Consider the following 26,254-nt stretch of genomic DNA (forward strand, 5'->3'; position numbering starts at 1 on the left):
CTGCTGTGACGTCACGACGGTGGAGCGCGCGCTCCCGAGACGTACCACCCACCCAACTCCTCCCTCTTGTCTCTCCCGGCGGAGTCGCGTGCGTGCTAATCCATGATTATTAAAGTCGCAAATAAATGAGATTAGTACTTTTCATTTTTAAATATAAATTCGTGTTAATACAAGACCATTAATCATTTTGTGATTTTTTAAATAAAAATCCTTCATTTTTACATCCTGTAAAATAATAAAGGAGCATTTCATGTGCATAACTGTTTTAGAAGAAGATCTGTTTTAAAATAAATTATCTATTAGTTTTCATTGGTATCACATAATAAAACTCAGTTAAAGTAAAAGTCCTGCATTTGATTAAAAAGCTTACAGTTTTGGAGGGCTGATTAGCAGAGAAAAAGGAGCGAAATTTGAGCACGTTTTTTCTCCTGGGAGCAGGGATTGACATAAAACGGCAAATTTAAACTCTTAAGATGAAAGAAAATAGTGTATTTTTTATATAGGCTACAGTGTATGGTGTTAACACGTCCACTTCATCAGTTTCTGAGTTGAAATCCTCCAACCTTATATAAAATGAAGTTAAGAAGTAATAATGATTGAATTTGATTAATTAATAAATATTTATGTGGTTACTTTTTAAGAAAGAAACTGGAGCCTAGCTTGTAGACTATACAATATATATCCTAGGCCTTCTAATAAATCTAATTTAAGTTTTGTCCCTTTATGACCAGGCTTTTGACCAGGCAGTTTTCTTGTTTTAAACACAACATCTGTTTAATTCTGATCCTGCATCTGTCATGCTGCTGCCACACTTTCTCTTTTCCCTCCATCTGCTGTTGTGCTCTTCTACAGGAGAGAGAGTAAAAGAGACCCGCTTTTGAATGGATACTTTATGTTAGGATGGTGCATGTTGATTTCCTCAGTCACATAACCTGGTCTAGCCTAAGTCATACCAAACATCTATAGTAAAAACTCTGTAGTCATGTCAAGTAATAAGTAAATAAATATTTAAGTGTTAAAAATAGGACAAAGCATGCCAAAGAAGACATGGCTTTGGGCTGTGGGGTCTGCATCTGTGGTTGCGGGCCGACTGCAGCCCTTATATTCCTGCTTGACACCCGTTGCTACAAATATTATTATTAGTCCTATTACTATTATTATCATTAATGTTGCTATCATTACTAGTACTGCTATTCATGTTCTGTCTGTAACACTATCACTTTTAATGTTTTTATATTGGATATAGTGTTGGCTCCCCCCCCCCCAACCAGTGAAAGCAGATGGCCGCCCACCCTGAGTCACAATTCTGTTCAAGGTTTCTATACCTGCTGAAAGGGAGTTTGTTCTCACCTATGCTTGCTCATGGTGGGAACTGTTGGGGCTTCATAATATTACAAGGGTTAGCCTACAGTCTAGGCCTGCGCTATATGAAAAGTGCAATGAGATATCTTTTATAATGAACTGGTGCTATAAAGCTGTGAGTTGTACGCCAGACTTATACCAACCACCATTAACTTTCACTTTCAACCTTGCTAAATTTCATCCTCTCAGTCACAGTTATCCAAAGTTGTCAGCAGGTCTGTTGGATATGATTTTCTTCTCTCTGTGAAAGGACTGTCAATCTGTTGTCATCTAATATTCCTGATCCACAAAGTAACCTTCAGATCTTTATTGATGACAGTGTTGTTATTCTGTTAATTTGGCTTTACAATGGCCACTAGAAGAGATGATGACCGAGGTTAGATTCAAATTGGGGGTCCTAGATCAGTTATGTGAGTTGTGTGCATAGGTAGAAGCTGTAGGATTTATATGGTTGAATAAATACCCCTCAGGTGTAGGACTCATTTTTAATGACATATCTGTACTTTGAGTTAAATTTGTAGTGTGCAATGTAACATTTATACATGTTAATTTAACTTCCTCTCTTTTAAAGAAAAAGTCCTCTCTTTTTAGTGTGATGCTTATTCATTCTTTCTGCATCCATGCATTTGACCTGTGGTATGTTGACCTACATACAGTATCTGACTAGAGTATGTGGCATGTTTCATAGCTGGTCACCGTGGCCTCTCAGGTCTCTTTTTCTCTGCCTGTCTCTCAAACACAATTATACATCATCCTAAAGAAATCTTTCCAACTAGACAATGATCAAACACACACACACACAGTGTCCAGTTCCCAGGGCGCCAGTCAGTCAGTCAGCTGAAGTATAAATAGTCTGCTGGGTAAAGTTCCCCTTGAGAGAAACACTCCCAGAGACGTGGACCAGCGCTCCCTTCTGAAATGTCTCTGCTAAGCTGATCAGCGAAAACTGTTATTGGTGGATTTATGTATTTTATCATTTAAAAAAAAAAGACTAAAAGCCCCACTTTTCTAATCATAATAAAACACATTGCACATGAAGCAATTTTTCCAGAAATTCTTTTATTAAGTATAATACATATCAGTTGCATATTACATACATTTGTCAGACATGTAAGTATGCCAGATGGATGTCTTTGGCCTTCCAAAAAGCTTGTATTTAAAAGTGCAATGAATGGAATGTGGACCCTGGAGTCAACACAAAGTGATCAAGACATAAAATGCCACATATTATGTGTTCATAATTGAATACTAAAATAAAATAAGTAATGTTCATTAATGCAACAAGTAAATTAACTGCAAATTTGGTGCCCCCAGAGACTACAGTATGTAAGTGTAAGCTTAAGCTCGCTGATAAAATTATTAATGCTGTGACTTTTGGTTATTTTCATTATAGATGAATCTGCTGATTAATTATTTGGTATATAAAATCACAGAAAAGCTTGTCCATCACAAGTTCAGAGAGCCCAAATGAATACATTGAAGTTGCTTGTTTTGTCCGACCAACACTAATATATTTAGTTCACTATCATATAAGCCTGAGGAAACAAGCAAATATTCACATTTGAGACGCAAGAACCAGAGAAAAAAATTACTTTAACGATTAATTTATCAAAATTATTGAAGATTCATTTTTGGTAAGGACTAATCACATTTTTGAAAGTGACAAGGATGAAATTAGGCTCCTATGATCCCATTTTCCACTCTGTTGTTTCCTTAAATCATCCCTGAGAAACAGACTAGAATGCCGGTTAAACAATGAAGCCATCTCCTGGTCAGACACAGGAATTGCAACATAGATGTGGCAATAATGAATGACTGAAAGATGACCATCACCAACCTTCAAGTAAGTGATCTTCCCTGCTTTGTTCTTTGACTTCTTGCAATATGGTAAAAAAAAACAAAAAGACAGAAAGCTAGGAATTAAATATAAGAATATATATATTACACTGAATTTTATTGTATTTTTGTAAAGTGTGATACTACTACAACGATTACTACAGTCTAGATTTCTTGATAGGTCTCTGCTGCAAGTAATATACTGTAATATATTCCAATAATGTGTGCCCCAATACTAACAAACATACAATAAGAAATCTGAAATGCGCTTTTTGGTAGAAGCTACACATGGATTTTCCTTGATATATACTGCACCTTATGTTGTGCAGACCATATGAGTAATTTCAAGCATGTTGTCAGAATCATCTCCATAGATACCAAAAACAGGGTGGAGCTTTGGTCTGCTACTTAAGGAAGTGCCAGCCATAGAATAGAGAAAGGCTTTTAGTGCTGGCGTTGTCTCAATGAAGGTACATCCACTGTGGGAGAGTCCTGGCGTCCACATCATTGAAGGAGACCTCTCCCTTCTCATCATCAACAAAAACACCAACTGTTTGGGGCCTTTGCCTCAGGTACACGGTAGCAGAGTCAACAATATTATTACCAAAATGTTGGTCTTGGAATTGGGTAGTGATTCCACTAAATGTCCAGGCTCTGTCCTCAGGGGAGGGAAACAAAAACTTCTCCCAGTTAGTGGACTCTTTGACCACTCCCAAGAGCCAGGCTTCACTCCCACTGACCCGAACCTCATAGAAGAACCTGCCTGAAGAAAAACCTTCTTTCCCAAGGACGAAGCGTTGATATTCAAATCTTCTCCCGAATAAAGCAGGAAAAAAAAGCCTGCCATCACTAACTCTCAGTTGTTTCCCATCCTCAGACACCGCACTGCTGGATCATCATCAGCTTGTCCTGAGGCGGATCCCACACTTCTTTAATAAACTCATCCGTCATCCATTTTTCAGCTGCCGCCGGCTGTCTAGCGGCCTCACAGCCATCAGAAAACCTGACCTCGTGAATAAGCGTCTCTATCTCATTAGTGAGTGTATTTTCCATCTGAGCCACTGCTTTTTTCACCACATAACTCTGTCTTCTGATGTCAGAGAGGTCTAGGGTAAATGCAGGGGTGGAGTGGGACAGAGGGTTGAATAGGTCCTCTGTGTGTACAGGGATGTAGAGAGATGGCCAGCTGTGCAGCAGGCGGAGGTGGTCCTCTGTTTGTAGAAGTTGCTCCATTTCGGATTTTCTCCTCCTCAATTCAGCGACTTCTTGCTCCAGCTGTGTCACGTGGTCTTTGGCCTGCTTCAGTGCATCTTTCTGCTTCTCCTGCATGAACTCAATCAGCTCAGCTTGGCTTCTTTGCAGAGAGACCACCAGAGCAGTGAAAACCTCAGCAATGTCTGCTACCTCGTTCTCTGACTCTTTCTTGCTCTATTCAGCTAAGTATTTGATTTCCTTAATATTCCTTTTTTTAGCGTTTTCCATCATTTTTATCTCTGACATCACATCGCCCAGCTGGGCTTTCCTCTCTCCGAACACATGCTCCAACAGGACGGCCTCATGCGTTGCATGGTCGTCTTTCAAGCACATGAAGCAAATACACATCTGATCCACGTGACAGAAGAGCTCAAACATCTTGTCGTGCTTCTTACACACCCTCTCCTCCAGGTTTGACACGGGGTCCGTCAGCTGGTGCTTCTTGAGGTTTGTGACCTCTGATGGGGCTACAGGTGAGGCTGGCAGTATGAAGCCAAACACACCAGACACGTCTTCTGGGCCTTGAGCTTCGGCCCAAGGCAGACGTCACAGGGCACCTCCCCTGGTTTGCAAAGGATGTCATCATCACCCCTCACACTCATGTTGTTGAAATGCTCCACCATATCTCTGAACCCTGTGTTGACTTGGAGCTGTAGTCTGTTGCGGAACTTCTTCTTACAGAGGGGACACTGTGTCAGGTCACTGCTGTCCCAGTACCCTGTGATACATGTCTTGCAGTAGTTGTGTCCACACGGAGTCGAGACAGGCTCAGCGAACACATCCAAACAAATTGAACACAGGAGCTGCTCTTCACGTGGGAGGCTACTGTCTGAGGCCATGTCTAAAAGTACAGGAGAGGAAATTAAACACCATTCTTGTGGTCACAGCAGTGTACACTGACAAACAGAGTCAAAGGCAGTGCATCATTAGTCACTGAACACAGTAACACAGGGTGAATTTCCTGAGGCAAATCACCAACTGAAGTGGATGTAGTCATTTAGATTTAACTGGCCCTTCAAGATGGTGCAGACCTTCAGTATGATGATCTATGGGATGTGAGTTTCTCAGGCTGGATTCTTTCTCTTAGAAGTTCAAAGTGTATGAATTATCTTATGGTTACAGTCATACTAACACTCACAGTATGGTCAGTAAAACAAAAGCTTTGGGAATTGTAATGCTGGCAATGAGCCAATGATTATTTCCCCTCTGACACCTAAAGAAGACAACATTTGAGCTCAACAGCAATAAAATAAAGCAATTATTATTAGCAATTAGCAATAAAATTGTGAATTTAGTAATTACTCTACTAGACTAAATACAGAACACACTGCAGATCCTGCCACTTTCAAACACAGCCCAGGTAGTTTAGCATTGTGGTAGTACCTATAGTGAGCGTTTAGCTACTGGGATATTTTCCACTTGGACACAAAAAAAGAATTAGAGCCCTTAAATGTACCTTTAGACGTGTAGTTTCATTTCCTGGGAATGACACATGATCCCTCCCTTCCTCTTTCCCTCCGCTCACTGGAAAAAAAGTTATTAAATCTGACAACAGCATTAGCATTACCCTCAGACTTTTTTTTTCTTCTTTTCACTGTGTACAAAACTGCGAACTATATATATTTTATACATGTATACTTGCCTTCTTTATTGTTGTTAGATTTTATTTTATTTATTTTATTTTATGGTTTGCCAGTTGTCATAATAAAACATTATTGTAACGGACTGGATGACTAGTTGGTGTTTATTGTGGAGTCAGAATGTCCCTAGTAAGATTGTTCTAGTCACCCGGCAGAAAGGGCTGTTTACCATAAGCAGTATGTTTTCCAATGTTCCAGGATGTCAGTGAATGTCTTTTTCCTGTCAGTGAATGTGCGATATGTTTAGAAGCCTGTCAATCAACTGTGTTCGTACCTGTGATTGGCAGAGAGTTTAGAGGGATGGTTGTTATTGTTCCTGCTAGGCCGAAGGGAGGGTGTGTGTGAAAAAAGAGAGGTGAGTTTTTTTTATATACAGTCGATGGTTGAGGGTAGTCACGGCAGTTGTTTTTGGTTGTTGGCTACGGCCCATAGTAGCCTGTATTTTGTTCAGTAATAAAGAAGGAGCAAACCAGCTATCATCTCGTAGCTTCTTATTTGAGGGACGCTAACGTTACATTATCATGAATCTCTTTAATGGCATTCTATTTAATGGGGTGGTGATGGCGAAATGAATAAGCCACATACCTTTGGTTCCCCACTGTGACCCATCCACCAATGTGTCCCTGAGCAAGACTCTTCACCCCTAGTTGCTTCTCCGACATAGCCTAACGTTATGTCTGACATAGCCTATTTAGCAATTGTAAGTCGCTTTGGATGAAAGCGACAGCTAAATGAATAAATGTAATGTGAGCTAATTCTGCAATTTAACACTTAAAAAATGTCTAAATGGAGAAGGTGCCTCTTTGAAGACAGGGCATACTCATGCACGTGTTCATTTTTAATCATAAGAGTCATAAAGTTTGTTTGCAGATTATTACAAATGTTTTAGCCAATTCACTTTATTTGGAGGACTGCACCAAATAAAGTGAATATGTAGGCCTAACTTACATGTAGCTGATAGGCTGAATCAATAAACATAGAAACGCGTTGCAGAATTGAGAACATTATGTATTAAGAGTCATGATAAAAGTCTGTGATTTTAATGAGAATATTACTGTTAAAAATAGCGATTTGTTTAGATGTGTGGGAATCATGATAGATGGAAACCGGACACAGACGGAATAAGTAGGCTATGTCGACTCTCACCAGAACCATCTTTGGTTGATGTAGGGTGTAGTTCTGTTAGCCAGCATCAATAGGCTACAAGGTCATAGCTACACGCAGCACGTAGACTACAATAGTTCATTAGAAGAGGACTGTTAATATTGCAGGCGTAATAATCTACCATAATCTTCTTTATTAAGCCATTTCCGTTGATCCGAACAGAATGAACCCAACTGCGTGCGTTCTCTAGCCCGGCTAGCTCAGTCGGTAGAGCATGAGACTCTTAATCTCAGGGTCGTGGGTTCGAGCCCCACGTTGGGCGTTCACATTTTGAAATATGAAATACCGCAGTAGTTCGGTTACATACTTCGGAAAGTTCGGTTTGCTTTCCATCCTGCCGCATTCCCTTACACTATAAACCTTAACAGCACGTTATAACGTATCATACTTGAAATTTAGAACATTGCAGCTAGGCTCCCTAACTATAGTATGAAACAACTAGAGAAAGCTGACCCTTTCTCTTTGACTTTACTTCCGCTCAAAACAGCCATGGCTGACCAGTTTGAGGAAGCTCCAGCTGAATATGTCCTGACCCAAATTTTTCTTCACTTGCTGTAAAGTTGGCCAATATGCAGTCATCATGAGCACACTATTAAAACTAATCTAAAAACAATAAAGTAGGGCATGCAGATTGGTCTAAAGCTTGACCTCTGACCTGCTGTGATGGTCCAGGCAACTTTCTTGCATGACATAATAAAGTACCAACAATATTCAGAATCATATAATAATAATAATTCATGCTCTTTTTTTCTTTTTTTTAACCATGTGTTTTATTTGTTGATTTTGTTTGTTGTAGTGAGGCTGACATTAGTCCAGGGATGCTTTTATGATCCTGACTTCTCTCAGACACTAGATGTCACCATTACCTAATAAAAGTGTGGAGAAGGAGGATTATACAGTGTGGTTGTAGATGTCCCATTTAAATGACGTTTTACCATATGTGTACTTGACATAGTTTTAAAAAGTTAGGTTGATAATGCAGTATTTATGTAATCATAAAATAAGATATTAACATGTAACAGCTCTGTCAAATACAAATGTGTGCATAGCTAAGATAGACATTAAATGTTAAATAAAAAAGTCCACTGAATGTACGTTGCTAAGCTATGATGAGTGTGCCTGTGTGGGTGTGCAGTTTAATATTCAGCGGAAGTGTGTGTTTGTGTGTGTGTGTTTGTGTTTGTCAGTGAATTCGCATCATAAGCCATGGGAAGTGTCCAGTGCGCTGCATGCCGAAGGTACTGATGAAGAAGTTGAGGGCTGTGGTGATGAAGACTATAATGGTTGTTACGTTGTTCAGGTAATCCAGACGTTTCTGCAGGGCGGTGTTATTCAGGTCCCGACGCCCTGTGACACACACACACACACACACACACACACACACACACACACACACAAGACACACACATACATAGTAAAGAAGTGAGTGTTCAAACTACGCTTGCTTCTCACACACTGAGACTTCTGGTTTGGTCAAGATGCATTACATTTCGATTCCTTTAAAATAAATACACAAAATAAAGGGCAAAGGCAACTTTACTTCGCTCCTTCAAACACTGACATCGTCAGCCGTACGGACACCCTTGCACACACACACACATTATCATTAGGCCCACTTCATGTCCACTTTGTTACTTTGCATGTCACTCTTCAGCAAAAAACACAATAAGCAAAGCACAGGCTTCTGTTAAATCACTACATTTATTCAGCTTGTGAAAGTACATATTAAATATTACCCTGTTTTTTTGTCTGGTATTGAACCGTAACGTAATTTACTATGTCAAACAAGATATTAAAAATAAATTCTATAAAAAATCCAGGGAAACACATGTAAAGTGTAAAACTGTTTGAAATTCGTATAATGGAACATATGCACAATTTTTGCACAACCACATTATTGCAGCAAGTAAAAGAATGCATGTTTACACAGATATTCAGTTGGTTAATATGAAAATATTTTAGTTGGATTACAGCTTTTCAAAGCGTGAATAATACATAATTGTTTGAATCAACAAGTGTGTACAAATGGAAATGATGCAAATGGTGTGTGAGTTGCATGCATGTTGCGGTGTGTAAATGTGTTTGATATGTCAGTGCGTATGGGGTTTTGTTTGTGTGTGTGTCAGTAGTGGAGTCGAGCCAGCAGCCAGCGGAAGAAGCCAGTCCTCTTGGATCCAAAGAAGCTGACGAAGAAGTTAATCACCGTGGTGATGAAGATGACGCCTGTAGCAAGGTTGTTCAGGTAGTCGAGTCGCTTCTGATTGGACACCACGTTCAGGTCCCTGCGGGCTACAACACACAGGCATACAAACACACACGGACAGACACACAAACACACAATTTCAAATGTTTCAAACACTTCCATCCACACCGACACATACAGGTGATGCATGCATACTCACACGTACACATAGGCCTACTCACAATGATCCCATTAAAACAAACATACAGAAACGCACCCATACAAACAGCAGTCAGTCACCCTCAAGCTTCTGTCTAGTTTATGTGACATTTTGACCAGACTTATAACACAGCTGCTGTTTTATTTGTATTAAATAAATTCGACATGAAAGATGTAATCCCCTCACTCAACAAATACAGTTTAATGCTGCCCTCGAGGGAAGAACCCCCAGCGGCTCCTGTTAGATTAAGCTGCTCAGTAGCACTTTGAGAAGATGTTGTGGAGCTGAGGCAGACAAGCAAATGGTGCGAGTGATAGGCTGAGGCACCGATCAATCAAGGCAAACACAGTTTTCTTGATGTCTTTTTACGGGTCTTAACTCACTGAGCTTTGATCTCTAGCTATTATGTTCCCTAGGTAGAGCAGGTGAAGAAATGTTTAAATCTGAGAAAAACAAATGTTGTAGGCCTAAGGATTACATTGGCTACTGAGACAGTTATATTTTTCATTCAATTAAATACAACTAGAGTTTTCCTGAAACTGACAGACAGCAGCCAATAGATGTTCAGCATCCTAAAGGAATAGTTCAACAATTTTGGAAATATATACTTTTTTGCCAAGAGTTAGATGAGAAGAATGATAACCTCTCTCATACTGTAAAAATGAAGTTGGAGCTAGCAGCTGGTAACTAAAAAAGTGAGCTTTAGAAGTGCAGGTAGGCACATTTTGTTACATTTGGGCATAGTCAGGCTCTCTGCTTTCCCCTTTTGCTAGTCTTTGCGCTAAGCTAAACTAAGCAAAGCAAAGCTAAGCAAACTGGCTGCTGGCAGTATATTCATGTTTACCACACAGACGTAACACTGAAAGTTTCCTTCTACATTTTGCTTTGAGGCTAAATGCTGGAGCGAACTCCCAATCTGAATGTGTGTATGTTCATGAGTGTAAAGGTGTGTCACACTACAGTTATAAACTGCATTTTGTTCAGCAACAGAATGGATAAAAAATTAAGCTGGATTAGTAGGATTACATCTCTACTGTGGCGCCATCTGGTGGTAGTATCATGAATAGTGTGGAAGTATGCAAGTTTTTATCAATTTAGACACATAAATTCTACACAAAGCAACTTTGAATATGCGCTTTTATGTTAGTTTTTGTGGATGAACGTACGTATATCGTGCAAATGTCCCAAATGTGTATCATAGAATGAAACGCTGAAGCAGCCATCGCAGGAAGCAGCTGCGTTGTGTGCCGAAGGCGGCTTTGATGATGTTGACGATGAGGGTGAGGAAGATGATGCCGGTGGTCAAATTGTTAAGGAAGTTCAACAACCGCCGATATGAGGGTAGGAGGGTTAGCTCAAGACGAGCTGTATACACACACACACACACACACACACACACACAAAGAACATACATTACATGCACAGGCAATTTGAACACAAGCACACACACACACACACACACACACACACACACACACTAGTTGGTCCTTTGGCCCAGTCCATTCACACTGAATAAAATCAAATAAAGACATCAGAGTACAGTAATAGTGATAGTGATTAGTACTATAAGTAGAACAATGAGTATGTGTTCCTGTGTGTGTGTGTGTGTGTGTGTGCATGTGCGGGTGGGGGTTGCATACATATATATATATACATATATATATATGTATATAGCAATTGTAAGCCGCTTTGGATAAAGCGACAGCTAAATGAGTAGGCTACATGTAAATGTGTGCGTGTGCCCTATGTTGAATGTGTCATAATCTTTCCCTGCTTCTCAAAAAAATAAAAAACATCTGCATAAAAATAATTCCCTACGTCAGAAATTCAGAAATGCATCCTGGCAAAGAGGCCCGTGCGCTCCATCCCAAAGACGGAGATGAAGATGTTGGTGATGAAAATGAGGAAGATGATGACGGTTGTGGTGTTGTTCAGGCTGTCCAGGCGCTTCTGGTTGGTCTCTTCGGTGACGTCTCGCCGCGCTGCAACAAACACACACGTACACACACACACAAATACCAAAAATAACAACAAAACAAAAACTGCAAAACTGCTCTCATCATCCTTTTATATTCATAGTTGTTTTTTATAGAAGATATTTGTTTGGTTCGACGTTTAACACGGAACATATTATCTGCCAAAATAGACAAGAAAGTGAGTGGACTTCAACCTACACTGCCTGTGTGTTCAAATAAATGTGTCAGTTTATTAGTATGTTAATATGATTGGTTAAAAACATGGAGGATGGATTTCTGGAGGTGGTCTTGAAGCAGACTAATGCTTTAATGTGATTGGCTTACCAATGATGATGATCAGGACTCCAGCCACTATCTGGAGGGCCAAGGAGAAGGAGATGAGTGTCAGGACAGCAATGTAATACCTGAGGAGGAGAGAGAAAAAAAAAATATGCAATATGTAGTTATCAAAAAATACAGTTTGAAGCAACAGTAAATTTGAAAATTCAAGACCTTGAAACCTAATAAAACTCTTCTATAATTTCAATGAATATATAGGCAGAATGTTTGTTCATTCAGTTATATTTTCTCCTTGGCAAAACACTAGTTTTAACTGAATTGACAGTGGAACTTTGGAAACCGTGTAAACATTTCTTATTTAAAACACTAAAAGAAAGTGATCTGTCTTTCCCTCACACACATACTGTACCTGTATCCAGCTCCCTGTTCGATTACAGTCTTCATGTGTGTGATGTTAGCCAGGAACAGAGCGATGTCCAACATGCCCTCAGCTGCTGTCTTTTTGGTGGCATACAGGTTCATGTTCAAATTAGAGGCTGAACCTCCCTGAAAGAGAAAGGTACAGATTTCAGACATCAAGAAAAACGCATCAGATGAAGTGTGTGTTTTATTTATCAATTCTTGTGACCAAATCCGAGCCAGAAAAATGTATTAATGACAGATTCACCGTCCAGGTCAACAAGATATTGATTTTCATTATCAAAAGATAAGTAAACTGTTGTCATTGCTTATTAATTGGACCCTACATAGAACATTGGAATTATATTTGTCATCACACAGTTTCAGGAGCCATTTTCCTGTATTTGTGTAGGGATGAGATAAGCGTTTCTTTTATTTTGGCAGTTTAAAGCTGGAAAATGTTTTAATTTTTCTTATGCTTCATTTACCATGAGAGCTCTGATTGCAGCTCATTTTCCGATGGTTGGGAGTAATTGTTTTTTGAGTGGTGAATAGTTGCACTTGGTTGCACATTAGAGGCTTCAGAAATCAACTGTGTGTATGCATGTACATGTGTTGTATGTTAGAGTAAAGTAAGTAAGTGTGTGTGTGTGTGTGTGTGTGTGTGTGTGTTGCATTACATAACACTGCAATATAGATTAAAGTGTTCTGTCCACAAACAGACTGGCTGTGTCAGTGTAGTTTGAATCAGTGCTGTCTGTTCTTTAGATTGCACAGAAACAGAGATGTGTTTAAGGAAGACATACATCACATATATAAAGTCAATTCTGCCCACTCTAGGGACACATTGTCCGTTATGACCTCACTCTGCTGTAATGTGCTTTACTGCTCCAGAATAAACAAACCGTTGACACTGTACATGTACAGTAATTGTTAAACCCTGCAGCTTCTCTAGTGTGCTGCCTCTGTTTTTTATATGGTACTGTGTTAAGTCCCATGCTGGTGTCTTGGTGCAGTTCTCCTTCACTGTTGCTCCACACTACAATGGAAATAATGTGAGCAACTAAATGACATGAAACAAATAGTCTCATAAAAAACATTGCCAAATACAGGTTTGGGTTGTTTGAAATGTATTAATTAAATTATGAAATTAATGCTCTTTAAGAAGCCTAAACCTGTTTGTGAATGAGTAATGCTCTTCACTATTTCTAGAGAGACAAACAAAGGCCGTTACTGAATTCTATAATTATGAAGAGCATCATATTGTACAGCAAAATAGCCTCAACCAGGATTTTGTGTCAGATCAGCCAAAACTCAAAAATGTGAGCATAGTTTTTGTGAAATTGATGAGTGGTACCATGGCCAGTACCGTTGGTAGATATAATGTTAACATGGTAATGGCCAAGGCACAAACACTGTGCCATGATGTACTGTACAGTATGTCAACATTTTGGTGGACCTTCATTACTCTTTAAAGCCACCATGCATAGAAAGGTGTGTTTCTTTATGATAATTTCATGCCAATTTACTTAGCCAGCAGATAGCTCCGTTGGTAGAATACAGGACTTGCACCCTAAGGATTTCAGGTTTGAGCCTTGCTTTCTGTAAAGGTTTGTTTTTTCTTTTTTTGTGTGTTTTTTAATCATTGTCTTCAACAAAGTTGTTATCAAGAGATTCAGGGGAATCCAATCACACATTTACCAACGGCTATTTCAAAGGTTCTGAAATAGCCGTCAGGAAATGTGTAGTTAAATGGATTCCCCTGAATGAGAAGCGGATGAATTTCCTCTGCCTGGGAATGATGGGGAAATGAAAAGTCTACTCCAGCACATAATTAATTGTGAGCATGTGAATCAGTCATCTTCATAACAACTTGGAATATGAAATATTTAATAACATGAAAGATTTTTTTTTTAAAATTAGTCTTCCATGAGGATTAAACACACAATCTTAAGGCTTTGAACCATGTACCTTAGCAACTGAGCTATTCAGTAACCCTAATCGCACCATGAAATTACCATTAAGAAACGTTCTTGCCAACCCCTATGTTAAACTACTGTTTTGTTATCTCGAGATCACGAGAAAATGATCACGTTATCATGGGAAAACGGAGTAAAATAAAGATATGAATCGATGGCCGCTTAGGGCTTCCGTACTTAACATGTTTTCAGTGGTTGCGTGAGCAAACAAGGATACTCAGTGTTCTAGTGGGCTGAGACCATGTGTCTTTGTTTCTGCCTCATACTCCTACAATGCTTGCTCTTGCAAACTTGTATGTACTGTAGCTAACCGATGGCTATAACCAATAGCTCCACAAAACTACTTACATCCACTTCCCTCTTGCCCGTGAGTACTGGCAGACTTCCTTCTGCGTGGAGACAGCAATTTGGCAGGTATACTTTGGTAACAAATAATTTTCATTGAGTGTTCATTTGAGGTCTACGGCTTATCATAACTGTGCCATGATTTCTGGAACAAGATGTTGATGCTGACATTTTCAGATGTGGGTTTTGGACTCTTCGAGGGCCACAAACCCAAACCAAAACAGGCTGGCCTTCTACATAAGACGAAAAGAATGCTTTTTGGGGGGGTATTTTTACCGCTGCACCGCTCAGTTTATCCAAATGTTTACTAATCCTGGGGTTTAATTTTAAATCTTATTAAGGATCTTTCTGTGGACATGTGCTATTGCTGTGAACCTCATCAAATTAGTACACATGATATATTTTTGCGCCGAAAATTGATTTATTTCCCAAAATTGATTTATTCCCCATACAGTCTGTGTTACAGGACAGCTTGATCCAGACTGAGTTAATATTCAAGAAAGTATGAAGCAATTCCTAGAACTGTAAGACTGTCAAAACACCATGAGCACATGTACCATGACCTTATGTATGTTTTTTGGAGTGTGTGTGAAAGAGAACAGGCAAGGAAAAGGAGAGAAAGACGGAGGGGTGTGAGGAAGTAATATAGATACAGAGAAACTGGGAGAGAGAGAGAGAGAGAGAGAGAAGAATACTGGCATGTTTCCATCTTTTCTCCACTTGGGACTCATGTGGTCACACTTTATCAACATCAGCCTTGGGCAGCCCACCAAAATACACACACATACTTCACACACACACACACACACACACACACACACACACACACACACACACACACACACACACACCACAATCAAAACATTGGAATGGCCTACATAGAGTTTTACACGCCATGTGTGTTCACTTAGTGTATTACCGCTCTGAATGTACCAATTGTGCTTTTATCACACTTAATCTGCACTTAACTTGATTTATTATAATATGTGCATAAATTAGTGTTTCACCCTTTGTTTCATATAGTGGAGGGATAGATCCTTTTTTACAGCAGTAGTCTGGAGATGGTGGTTGCAGGAGGTCAGCGGGGTTACACACAATTACCCTTAGAAGCTGTGGATTACAACCAGCTAGGCTCGGGGGGGGGCTCTTTCCTCATTCTTAAGGGTCAAACACATAGCTAACACCAAATTAGTGTCTCGATATCCTGGTTTTACTGGATATTTTCCAGTTATACGGTCTCCGTACACTTAGCAGCAGTCTATACAACTACTACTACTAATTTCTGAACGATTAAAAATACTGTTCCCACACAAGTCAGTCACATCCACATACAATAAAAGATGAACTGGGGAAAAGAAGCTGCTACACAAAGAATAATTGTGAGATTGGTAGGTGATGTCACAGAACACAGTTACGCTCACTGAGTGGCAGAAAGACAAGCAGCAGCGTTAGCTTTAATCAGCTAAAACACAAAAAACACATCTAAAATGGGAAAGAGCTGGAGCACTGGCTCTTTGGTAAGCAGTTAGGATCACTGTCGAGTCCGACTGCCTTTAATTTGAGCAAATAATCACTTGTTTCACTCCCGGTTTGCTAAACGCAGCCACGGTAACAGATGCTTTGCCACTCAGTCCAGTGTGTTCTGGAAGGGGAAGTGACATCATGTGAGAGTCGCTGTCTGGACACCATGAACATCTGTGCAAAGTTTCATGTAAATCCATCTAATGCTTGTTGAGACACAAACAAAAAAGTCAACCTTATTGTGGCTCTAAGAGAAAAATCAGGTGGTCACCAAAGTCTTTAGAGTACATCCTTTGAGGAGCATGAACGTCTGTACAAAGTTTAATGTAAATCCACCCAAAAGTTGTTTAGATATTTCAGTCTGGACCTAAGTGGTGGACCGACTGACAGACCGATATTACCATCCTTAGCGCCAAGCCCCTAACTTGGCTAAAAACACAGTAACAATGTCCTGCATCTAAGGATAACTATAGCAAATATTAATAATAATAGTATATATAAATATACATAACTCCCAACATATTCTTGAGCTGAGTAAGTAAACTGTACTTCTGTACACAGAAGTTCTCTTTTTTTGGTTTTTGAGGATGTATGGTATTTATATAACAGACTGTTCCTAGAAATCCAGAGTACTTGTAAAACCCCATTCCTGAAATTCACTGATCCACAGCCCAGGGCACAGGACCACATCACAAAATGTACACATGCCCTCACCCAGACACACCAGATCTACAGTACACACATAAACACATACTTGTTGTGTACATGTATGAAGTACATACAAGAATATGTTGTTCCACATGAACAGGTACACAACCAGTGCACACAAAAATATACACTTCTAACTTTTACACTGCTAACTGCACATAAACATACACACACAAACACACAAACCTGACGACATGGGAAGCCCCCCCCCCCAACAACCTCACAGGAAGTGCTCCTCCCCTGGACTCCAATTGGCTGCCACAATAGCCAATAGGCAGGGATGCCCAACTAGGAGTGGAGTTCTGGTTTTGTTCAAGTATCTTATTTGTAATGTCCGTCTGTCTCTTCGTCTCTTGCCTATTTGAATTTTTTTTTTTTCTTCTGTATTTTTCCAAGGCTCTCTCTGCCTGAAGGCATCATCTTTCTGTTTGGTTTTTATGGAACTGTCATTTAGGCTGAGGGAGTAGGAAGAGAGCAGAAAAGCAAATGAAGAGAAACAGATAGCGACACAAAGAAGAGGAGTCAGCATGAAGGGAGGAAGAGAGGCGGTAACAAAGAGTTGAGTTGTGTTTTCTCTTGCTGGCTTACTGGCAGTAGAACAGTGTCTGAGTTACTACTGACAAATGGTTTTTACTATAATTATGACCCGTATTTTGCCTAAAAGTAGGAGCAGGCCCGAGATAACTTTTCTCATGAAGCTTTTCATTTTAGTAACTAAGCGCCATGATTTGTTATAAATGTCTGATTTGAAAGGATTTTCAAAGGACAAATCACAGGTCACTTGGTCGATCTCCCTGAGGAGAGGTGAAACCTCCTGTTAAAGGTATAATCCTTACGATTTCTTTATATCAAACCCCATTTTAAACAGTTAATAGCTGATGGATGTATTTGCGTTCTGCTTCTTCAACGCAGAAGCATAAGAAATGGAGATCCATCTGCTTGCCCTCCAAACAATTGCCTCCAAACACTCAAGTCATGGTGCAGAACTCCACTGCTGAGTTTATCTGGAGTTCTGCACCGCAACTTGACAGCGCAGATCATGAATTCTACCCTTCTGTCATTTGAAGTCATCGTTGTGTGTCATGTTGCCAGTGACGCAAAAGACAGAAATCCAGTTTGACTGAAGAAGAAGAAGACGAATTACATTATTAATCTTTCTGAAATCTGATTGGAATCGCAGTTCAGACCACCTCAAAATGGAACTTGGATCTGATTTGCAAAAATGGCATTTCATGTGTTTTTTGTGTCCACACTTTCTAAAATTAATCTGGATACAATTTAGATATGCCAAAAAATGTTTTCGGCTGGCAGTCTGAACAAAACCAAAAATTGTAACTTTAAAACTGCACTAATAAAAATATTTCTACATGAACAATGAGTCAGTTGACTAGGTATAATATAAAAGGCGTTGTTATTGATAAACCCTAGTCTAGAGTTCCTCTCAACTCTAAGATGCATTTGAGCATTAGCAATGCTTTTAGCAAGCTTTAGTTTTATGGCCTACAGCTTTACTGCTGTGGTCTAGTCTCACCACTCTCATGTTTCCAGCTGTAGCAGGCAGCCAAAAAGCTTGAAAACCAACTCAACACTACCTGCCCAGCACAAAGAACAAATACACAAAGTTAGCGACTAGCTGGTGTCATAGTGGCGCATTTAGCAGCTAAAGAGCCTCATATTTCCCATCATGAGAGCAGAGATAAAAACAGAGCTGACAATGGGAGCTAATATTAGCCAGAAACACGTTTCCAACTGAATACCAATGTAACTCTGTGTGTCCTAGGTGTGTAACTCAGCAACTGTTTGCTAAAAAGTTTACCGTATCAACATTATAGCATCCTAATATGTCAATGTTGTGTTTCTTCAGAGGAAAACTTATTAAAAAATTTAAAACTAACAGTGAAAAAAGTTTCCACGGGGGCCTTCATCGTGGAAATACTGGGGATTTGCTTGTTGTGAAACCATTAAACTCTAAAAATATCACGTTATTGTCAAATATTGACAAGCCAAACATCACCTTTTGACATTTTCTGTGTTTGTTTTGGGGGACACTGGGGTCAGCACGTGAAATGCTGCGTTCCAGCCAGCTTACTTGTTTGTCTGTATATGTGCGTGCTTGACGACGGGTGGGGGTGGTGGGCATGTCGGTGAATATACTTACTACAGTGGACAAAGCTCAACTCAGGCACACACAAACTGTGCTGGAGTCAAAACATTTATTGGGAAAACTTTGAAGATGGAAAGACATAGAAAATAGGGAGGAGGCTGTTATCCACACACATGCACAGACCATTTCTGTCCCCTTCACCCACATGCAGTAGGTTTCTTAGCAAAGCTGGCATGAAAAAACGGCGTTAAAATGTGTGTGAGTGTGTGTGTCTGTGTGTGTGTGTGTAATATGGCCCATACTTTATTATGCGTCTCTCTAACAAACCTGTACCCTGCTGTGTCCTTTATGTCACATCTGAGTGAACCCACATGTCATTTTAAACACCTCCTCATCCTTTTTGATCATTCCCTTAGTGCTGTTTTTCCCCTTTTCCTCTCCTATTTACTATCACATAAATCACGACTTGCTTCTTGACTCCACTTACTGCATTCTGCTTCGAAAGATTGAAAAACAATACAGCATCAATATTAAAACTATACTATAAATAAAATGAATTACAATCAAATAAAATGTGATCTTTAACCACCTTTCTGTAAACCATGATCTCTCTGCTTCCTTTCATCTGTTTATCTGCTGAGCTCTTGTCCTATCTTGTCTCTCTGTGATGGCCAAAGTGTCATCTTCCTGTTATCCTATGGAGGACGAGCTGTTATATAGCAGGACCGAAGCCTCAGTAATTGCTGGGCAGGATGTAGACAGAAATCCATTAGTGTGTGTGTGTGTGTGTGAGTGTGTATGTGTGTGTGTGTAAGAGACCCCATTCAAGTTTTAGACCTAGAGAGTGAGGACATTTCTTTCTGGTTCTCATTTCTGTTTGAGAGACATGTAGCATTACGGTTAGGGGCTAAGGAGTGCAAAAACATACATAACAGTAGTAGAAAGTGTGGAAAGTAACTTGGGGCACTTACTCAAGTACAGTTCATTTTACTGAGTTACTATTACATTACAGATTATCATTTTACATACAAATCAAATTATCAGTTTATGATACCTAAATGAAATTTGATACATTGGTACAGATTAAACTACCCAATAATATATAAAGTAGTCCACCTAGACCAGTTGACATCAGATGCATCATACACATAATACATCTGTGATAATGATCCAATGATATAAGATATAACAAAATATAACTCTGACAAGGGCCATTCTGCTGCACAATGAGTACTTTTACTACTTTAAGTACATTTTGCTTAAAATACCTTTTAAGAAGTACTTTTACAGTGTTGTAGATAACAGACATTGTGTACCTTCATGACCTTTAAATCTTTACATTTTATTTTATTTTATTAAAAGTAAAGCTGTTTGTGTGTGTGTAAAAAGCACTGGGAAAATGAACAACCCATACAACCTCAGTGACCTATGACTTTTGATCTCTCACCCCCAGTGTTCGGACACTTGACCACACCAAGTGGGAAGCTTCCGGTCTGAGACGCGACGCCAATGCGGAAGTCCCTTAAACCTGCATTCTATTGAACGACCAGCAGGGGGAAAATCTTCTGGTTGCAAAAAGAAGTCCGGTTCCATTAGAAATGATGGTAAAATGACCGTACTCACCTGATTTATTACCTCAGTAAACACTTTCCTAACGAGTTATGGTCTCAATCACTAGTTTCAAGTCTTTTTCAATACAACATGATGTTCATTTAGTAAATTATGGTCCTATTTAGAGGAAAATAGACCATAAAGCAGAGTATGCTTCAGGGCGGGATTATCTATGATTGACAAGACATTACCATGGTGACCTGTCAATCAGGCTAAAGGTATAAGGAGTTGGCATTTAGTTTTAAGACTGTTTGCTAGACAAAATTAGCCGGTTAATCAGCCGGTTAAAATTACTAGCTAGCTGGCGCCACACACGGCCGTTAACTCCACCGTCTTGTCCAAATATGGTCATGTCTAGGGCTGCCACCTTTGATTTGTGTTTTTGTTTTTGTTTTCTTGTGGCACTCCCTTACGTAGATGCTCTCCCTGACGTAGATGCACTCCCTGACATAGAGGCTCTCCCTGACCTAGAGGCACTCACTCTGGACTCCTTTCTACACTAAGTACATACATTAAATACACTTTTGTATAAACATTGTGTAAACATATACTAACTGTATAATTATAATCTATTATAAAATCTAATCATTTGTCAAATGATAGGCTATACTCCCTTTAGCAATTAAAACATGATTAGATGTATTATAATAGATTATAAACAACTTTGTTTTGTTTTTGTTAACTTAATAAATAAATAAATTTGGGCAACCTAACACTGACATTTCTCACCTCTTTTTCCATGTGTATTTCTCATCCCTTTTTGCTGCCTGCAGAAGTCCCGACTGTCCCTCAATGAATGCATGATAATTTAAAGTTTAATCTAACTTGAAGTTCGGCTTTGACCAACCCCACTGACATCCTGTTCCTTTTGTCTGACCAGACATCCTCCATGTGGCTAAATACACGCTCAACATAGGCGTTGCTGACAGGGACAGAAAAAACAAATGATACCACTTTGAGCAATTCAGTTGCTGTTTTCTCCTTCTTGAAAAAAAAAAGCCTATTTCTTGTCTGGTGCCAGCTTTTCTGGGATGCTTTCAAATACATCGCTCAGTACAGTGTAGTTCTGATACAGTTTGTCTTCGTCAATGCTCAAAGCTAATTTGTTGACCAGTCACTCGAGAGCATCCCATTCCATTGGACCGCTCAGTCGCAGACAGCTAGCGTTAGACATACAGTGGGTACAGAAAGTATTCAGACCCCTTTAAATTTTTCATTCTTTGTTTCATTGCAGCCATTTTCCAAAAATCAAAAAAGTTCATTTTATTTCTCAGTAATGTACACTCAGCTCCCCATCTTGACAGAAAAAAACAGAAATGTAGAAATTTTTGCAAATTTATTAAAAAAGAAAACTGAAATATCACATGGTCATAAGTATTCAGACCTTTTGCTCAGTATTTAGTAGAAGCACCCTTTTGATCTAATACAGCCATGAGTCGTTTTGGGAAAGATGCAACAAGTTTTTCACATCTGGATTTGGGTAAACTCTGCCATTCCTCCTTGGAGATCCTCTCCAGTTCTGTCAGGTTGGATGGTAAACGTTGGTGGACAGCCATTTTCAGGTCTCTCCAGAGATGCTCAATTGGGTTTAAGTTAGGGCTCTGGCTGGGCCATTCAAGAACAGCCACGGAGTTGTTGTGAAGCCACTCCTTCGTTATTTTAGCGGTGTGCTTAGGGTCATTGTCTTGTTGGAAGGTAAACCTTTGGCCCAGTCTGAGGTCCAGAGCACTCTGGAAAAGGTTTTTGTCCAGGATATCCCTGTACTTGGCCGCATTCATCTTTCCCTCGATTGCAACCAGTCGTCCTGTCCCTGCAGCTGAAAAACACCCCCACAGCATGATGCTGCCACCACCATGCTTCACTGTTGAGACTGTATTGGACAGGTGATGAGCAGTGCCTGGTTTTCTCCACACATACCGCTTAGAATTAAGGCCAAAAGTTCTATCTTGGTCTCATCAGACCAGAGGATCTTATTTATCACCATCTTGGAGTCCTTCAGGTGTTTTTTAGCAAACTCCATGTGGGCTTTCATGTGTCTTGCACTGAGGAGAGGCTTCCGTCGGGCCACTCTGCCATAAAGCCCCGACTGGTGGATTGCTGCAGTGATGGTTGACTTACTACAACTTTCTCCCATCTCCCGACTGCATCTCTGGAGCTCAGCCACAGTGACCTTTGGCCAGCTCTAGGAAGGGTTCTGGTCGTCCCAAACGTCTTCCATTTGAGGATTATGGAGGCCACTGTGCTCTTAGGAACCTTAAGTGCAGCAGAAATTTTTTTGTAACCTTGGCCAGATCTGTGCCTTGCCACAATTCTGTCTCTGAGCTCTTCAGGCAGTTCCTTTGACCTCATGATTCTCATTTGCTCTGACATGCACTGTGAGCTGTAAGGTCTTATATAGACAGGTGTGTGGCTTTCCTAATCAAGTCCAATCAGTATAATCAAACACAGCTGGACTCAAATGTCATAAAATCTGTCTGCACAACGCGAGATTAGTTGGCTGCGCAATCGGCTAATTACTCCGTGAACATCCAGTAGAGTAGCACTCTCATTTTCCAACTTCTGAATTGCGCTGTCAAATTCCTGCATTACATTGTGCATGAGCAACAGGAAGCATTCAGACACCGTCACATCATCCTTATCATTGCTGTTGGCAGCATCAGCACCACTTCTGCATACAACCTTCCAGATAATGTCAGGACAATCCTTCTTTCCCAGTGACAAAAAATAACACTTGAGGGCAGGCCAACACTCCAGGATCCGTTGAATTGCAGGCAATAGAGATAACCAACCATGTTGGAACATGCCTCAGTATCTCTTTGTACTGTACTGAAGTAAACTCGCAAAGCTCTTTCAGAGATTCGACTTTTTTGGCTGAGCATGATAATTCGCTGTAGATTTTTAGGACAATGGATTCAACATCATAACCTGCAGCGCTGGCGTTTTTCAGGGTGTTGTGGATCAAGTGGCATTTGCAGTTGCCCTTTACGATGTGTGGACTTTCAGTTTTTTGATAGAATTATGCTTGCCAAAATTTACAGATGCATTGTCAGCACCATATGCACTGATCTGGCTGGTACACAAGCCATTTGTTTCTATAATATCCACAATTTGTTCGTAGATAGCTGTGCTGGTTCCATGGGGGTCTTCGTAAAATTCCAATAGCCCATATTTAACACCCTCATCTTTGTGGAAATATTGGACTGTGTATGGATATAGTTTGGCGCTCCTTGAGTTTGATGCATCAGAGCAGACACTGCTAAGCTCCGCTACTGCTATCCTGTCTTCCTCTGGTGAACCTTTCTTTGTCATAAACATTGCAATGGCTAGATTTTTGCGTTTGCTTAATGCAAAACTCTGGTGCTTCTTTGTTTTTGCATGATTTTCCAGCACTGTTTTTCCTTCATATTTAACTGAAATTTTGGCAGGACACAAAACACAGGTAGCAGAGAACGGGTCTCCTTGGGTGGGCCTTACTCATTCAGAAAAGTTTTCTCTTTTCGCCCCGTCTGAGTTGTAGGTTGTAAATCGTTTTTTCTTTGACACTGGTGGTTCATCCGATTTTGTTGTGTTATCCTCCTCATCCGTCTCTCCCCCCATTTCACAAAACTGACTATATAGAAAGTTTTTAAAAAGCTAACTAGCAACTGAACTCACACTGTTTTATCCTGGATGTGTGGATGCGCGCGACCGAACGAAAGCACGGGCAGTTGCTAAGCAATAAGTTGAGCTTTGTATTTCTGCTACCAATCAAATAAAAGTAAACACATGGCATTGGCCAATCCACTGTTTTACCCGTTTTTACCCATTTACGGACACAGGATTGGATGTACACTTCCAAGAAGAAAACACAGTTACAGAAATGGTTTAATTTGAAACCAGGAAATTAGAAGTACAGTTTCTGTCCGGTGGTGAACGTGCGATGTGCCAGCTGCGCTAAGCTGCCTCGGGGGTGTGTGGGGGTCTGGGGCTCGGGGTTTTGGAGCCTCTGGATCTGGGGCGGGTCTGCGCGCTGGGGGGGCTGGGCCCCCCTGCACCGGTCCTGGGGCTGGGCGGGTTTGTCGCTGACTCTGGGGTGCTGCCGGTGCTAGAGGGGCTCTTGCTATAAGCCCTGGGCTGGAGGGACCTGGCGTCCTCCTGCTTAGGGGGGTGGGGGACAGGACTGAATGATGGGGCCAGTCAGGTATCTGGTCCCAGTGAGGAGGACCATTCTAGCCTCCCTATGACCTCCCTCACCTTCCCCCCTTTGGTCATGTCTCACAACATACACCCTTAGGACTCTGGGGGGCGGGCAGGCTGCAGGGCGTTTGGTGGGTGGGGCTGCTTTATTGCGGCCTCGCCCTTCTTCCTCCCCCACTGACCGCCCCTCAATTTTAATTACACATTAGACACAGAGGGCTTGGGGGGTGGGAGGGGCACGATGGGAGGCTCCACTACCTGACAGTTGTGGGGTGCCTGTGTCACAACTACCCTCCAATTTTAATTGTACCTTAGTTACCACACACCTTATCTTTACTCCACCATACAACACTTCACAATCCATGACATGCATCCAACACAAAACAATACATTTACAGAGGCAGGTAGAGGGGTCGAAGGAGTGGGGGGGATTCTCATTGGCCTCGTGTCCTGCCCCTTGAGCCCCGGGGATGGCTCTCCTGGCATGGGGGCCCGCTCTGGACCTAGGGATCTGGGGACTCGGGCTTCTGGCTTTTGCTCATTTCTGGGCGGATGGTGTGTCCCTGGGCCTGGGGGCCCGTTGTCACCTGGGCCCACTTCGGCAGGGGTGGGGCTATCGCTGCTTCCCCCTGCCGGCTCTCTCACAGTGGGGGCATTCTGGAGTCTTTGGGGCACATGGCCGGTGTTGTTGGGGTAGGTTTTGGTGCTCCTCCTTGGTGGCTTGACTGGGGGGGCTGGGCCCCTGTTCGGGGATGAAATTGGCCTCGGGTTCATGGGGCTCGGGGGCTGCTGGTTCTGCCTGCACTCTGGGGAGGGATGCCTCTGGCTGGGCTGGGGGACTGTCGGGCTGGGGGACTGCCGGATTCTCCGCGTTATCGCTCCCTGGCGGCAGGGAGCTTCCTGGCACGGCTTTCTGCTGTTCTTCCTCGGGGCGAGGTGCAGCTTGCCCCGGGACATGCGGTCTGGGGTCCTTTGCGCTTTGTGGGGTCGCGGGGTGCCCTGGCTACTGAGGGTGGGGTTCTCTGGGCGCTGCGCAGGTTGAAGGGCTGGGATTGTAGGGCGATTGTCGATGCATCTTGATGCAATGTGCTTTTTCCCTGTGCAGGGTCTCTGGATGGCTGCTGGGCGTTTAGTTTGTGCATTGGAGTCCGGGGAGGCATTTCCTTGCTGGCTTGGAGGGACCAGTTTGCGCCCCTGGTTTGCTTCGTTGGCATGCTTCCCCATTTCTCTGTCGGCCAGTTGTTGGACCCCTCTGGATACTGAAGTATAAAGTTAGTTTTCGGGATGTGCAGTGTGGGTGCGGGGCAGGGCTGTGCTCCGGATTATTCTGGGCTTGTGCCTGGAGTTCTCGGTCCTTGACGGGTGGGTGGATTGGTGGTGGCATGCAGCTGAGCTGGTTGATTTTGCCTCGTTGCTGGTTTGGCTGGTGTTGCACGGCGGCCTGGGGGCGTGCTGTGCATGGGGGATGTCGGCTGGCGTGGGCGGCCTTAGTTTTTCT

General features: G+C 41.4%; 2 protein-coding genes and 1 non-coding gene across 8 annotated transcripts in view; 1 reads left to right on the forward strand and 2 right to left on the reverse strand.

The window, feature by feature from the left end:
- Positions 1–4,071: 4,071 nt before the first annotated feature.
- Positions 4,072–5,291, reverse strand: LOC119918537 (tripartite motif-containing protein 12A-like). Its single transcript, XM_038739314.1, has 3 exons — positions 5,042–5,291; positions 4,697–4,931; positions 4,072–4,552 (listed from the first exon to the last, which is right to left on the reverse strand). The coding sequence occupies exons 1-3, from the start codon at positions 5,289–5,291 to the stop codon at positions 4,072–4,074; spliced, it is 966 nt and encodes a 321-aa protein (XP_038595242.1).
- A 2,154-nt stretch (positions 5,292–7,445) lies between these two features.
- Positions 7,446–7,518, forward strand: trnak-cuu. Its single transcript has one exon. It is a non-coding gene; the product is annotated as a tRNA-Lys (tRNA).
- Positions 7,519–7,982: 464 nt separating this feature from the next.
- LOC119917943 (ninjurin-2-like) overlaps positions 7,983–26,254 on the reverse strand; it is a 35,605-nt gene continuing 17,333 nt past the window's right edge. The window contains exons 2-5 of one of the 6 annotated variants that reach the window (XM_038738389.1): positions 12,323–12,459; positions 11,959–12,038; positions 9,460–9,545; positions 8,444–8,603 (exon numbers count right to left, since the gene is read on the reverse strand). In XM_038738389.1, the coding sequence (XP_038594317.1) occupies positions 8,589–8,603; positions 9,460–9,545; positions 11,959–12,038; positions 12,323–12,459 (318 nt within the window). In that variant the 3' untranslated portion in view covers positions 8,444–8,588. Of the gene's footprint in view, positions 8,604–8,919; positions 9,546–10,278; positions 11,024–11,476; positions 11,641–11,958; positions 12,039–12,322; positions 12,460–26,254 lie in introns of those variants that run through there. The other 5 variants (XM_038738387.1, XM_038738388.1, XM_038738386.1 and 2 more) reach the window with 5 other exon arrangements.

Source organism: Micropterus salmoides, unplaced genomic scaffold (genome assembly GCF_014851395.1).
Source record: "Micropterus salmoides isolate LMB-PRFRI ecotype aquatic unplaced genomic scaffold, ASM1485139v1 Ms_hic_scaffold_23, whole genome shotgun sequence".
In the NCBI taxonomy this organism is placed as follows: Eukaryota; Metazoa; Chordata; class Actinopteri; order Centrarchiformes; family Centrarchidae; genus Micropterus; species Micropterus salmoides.

What these genes read in the sequence shown, in the direction of transcription:
- LOC119918537 (XM_038739314.1), bottom strand. Translation starts at nt 5,291, where the DNA reads ATGGCCTCAGACAGTAGCCTCCCACGTGAAGAGCAGCTCCTGTGTTCA. An exon ending in CAACAACATGAGTGTGAGGG is followed by an intron (nt 4,932 to 5,041) that starts GTGATGATGACA and finishes TCATACTGCCAG; the next exon opens with CCTCACCTGTAGCCCCATCA. An exon ending in GCCCAGCTGGGCGATGTGAT is followed by an intron (nt 4,553 to 4,696) that starts GTCAGAGATAAA and finishes CTCTCTGCAAAG; the next exon opens with AAGCCAAGCTGAGCTGATTG.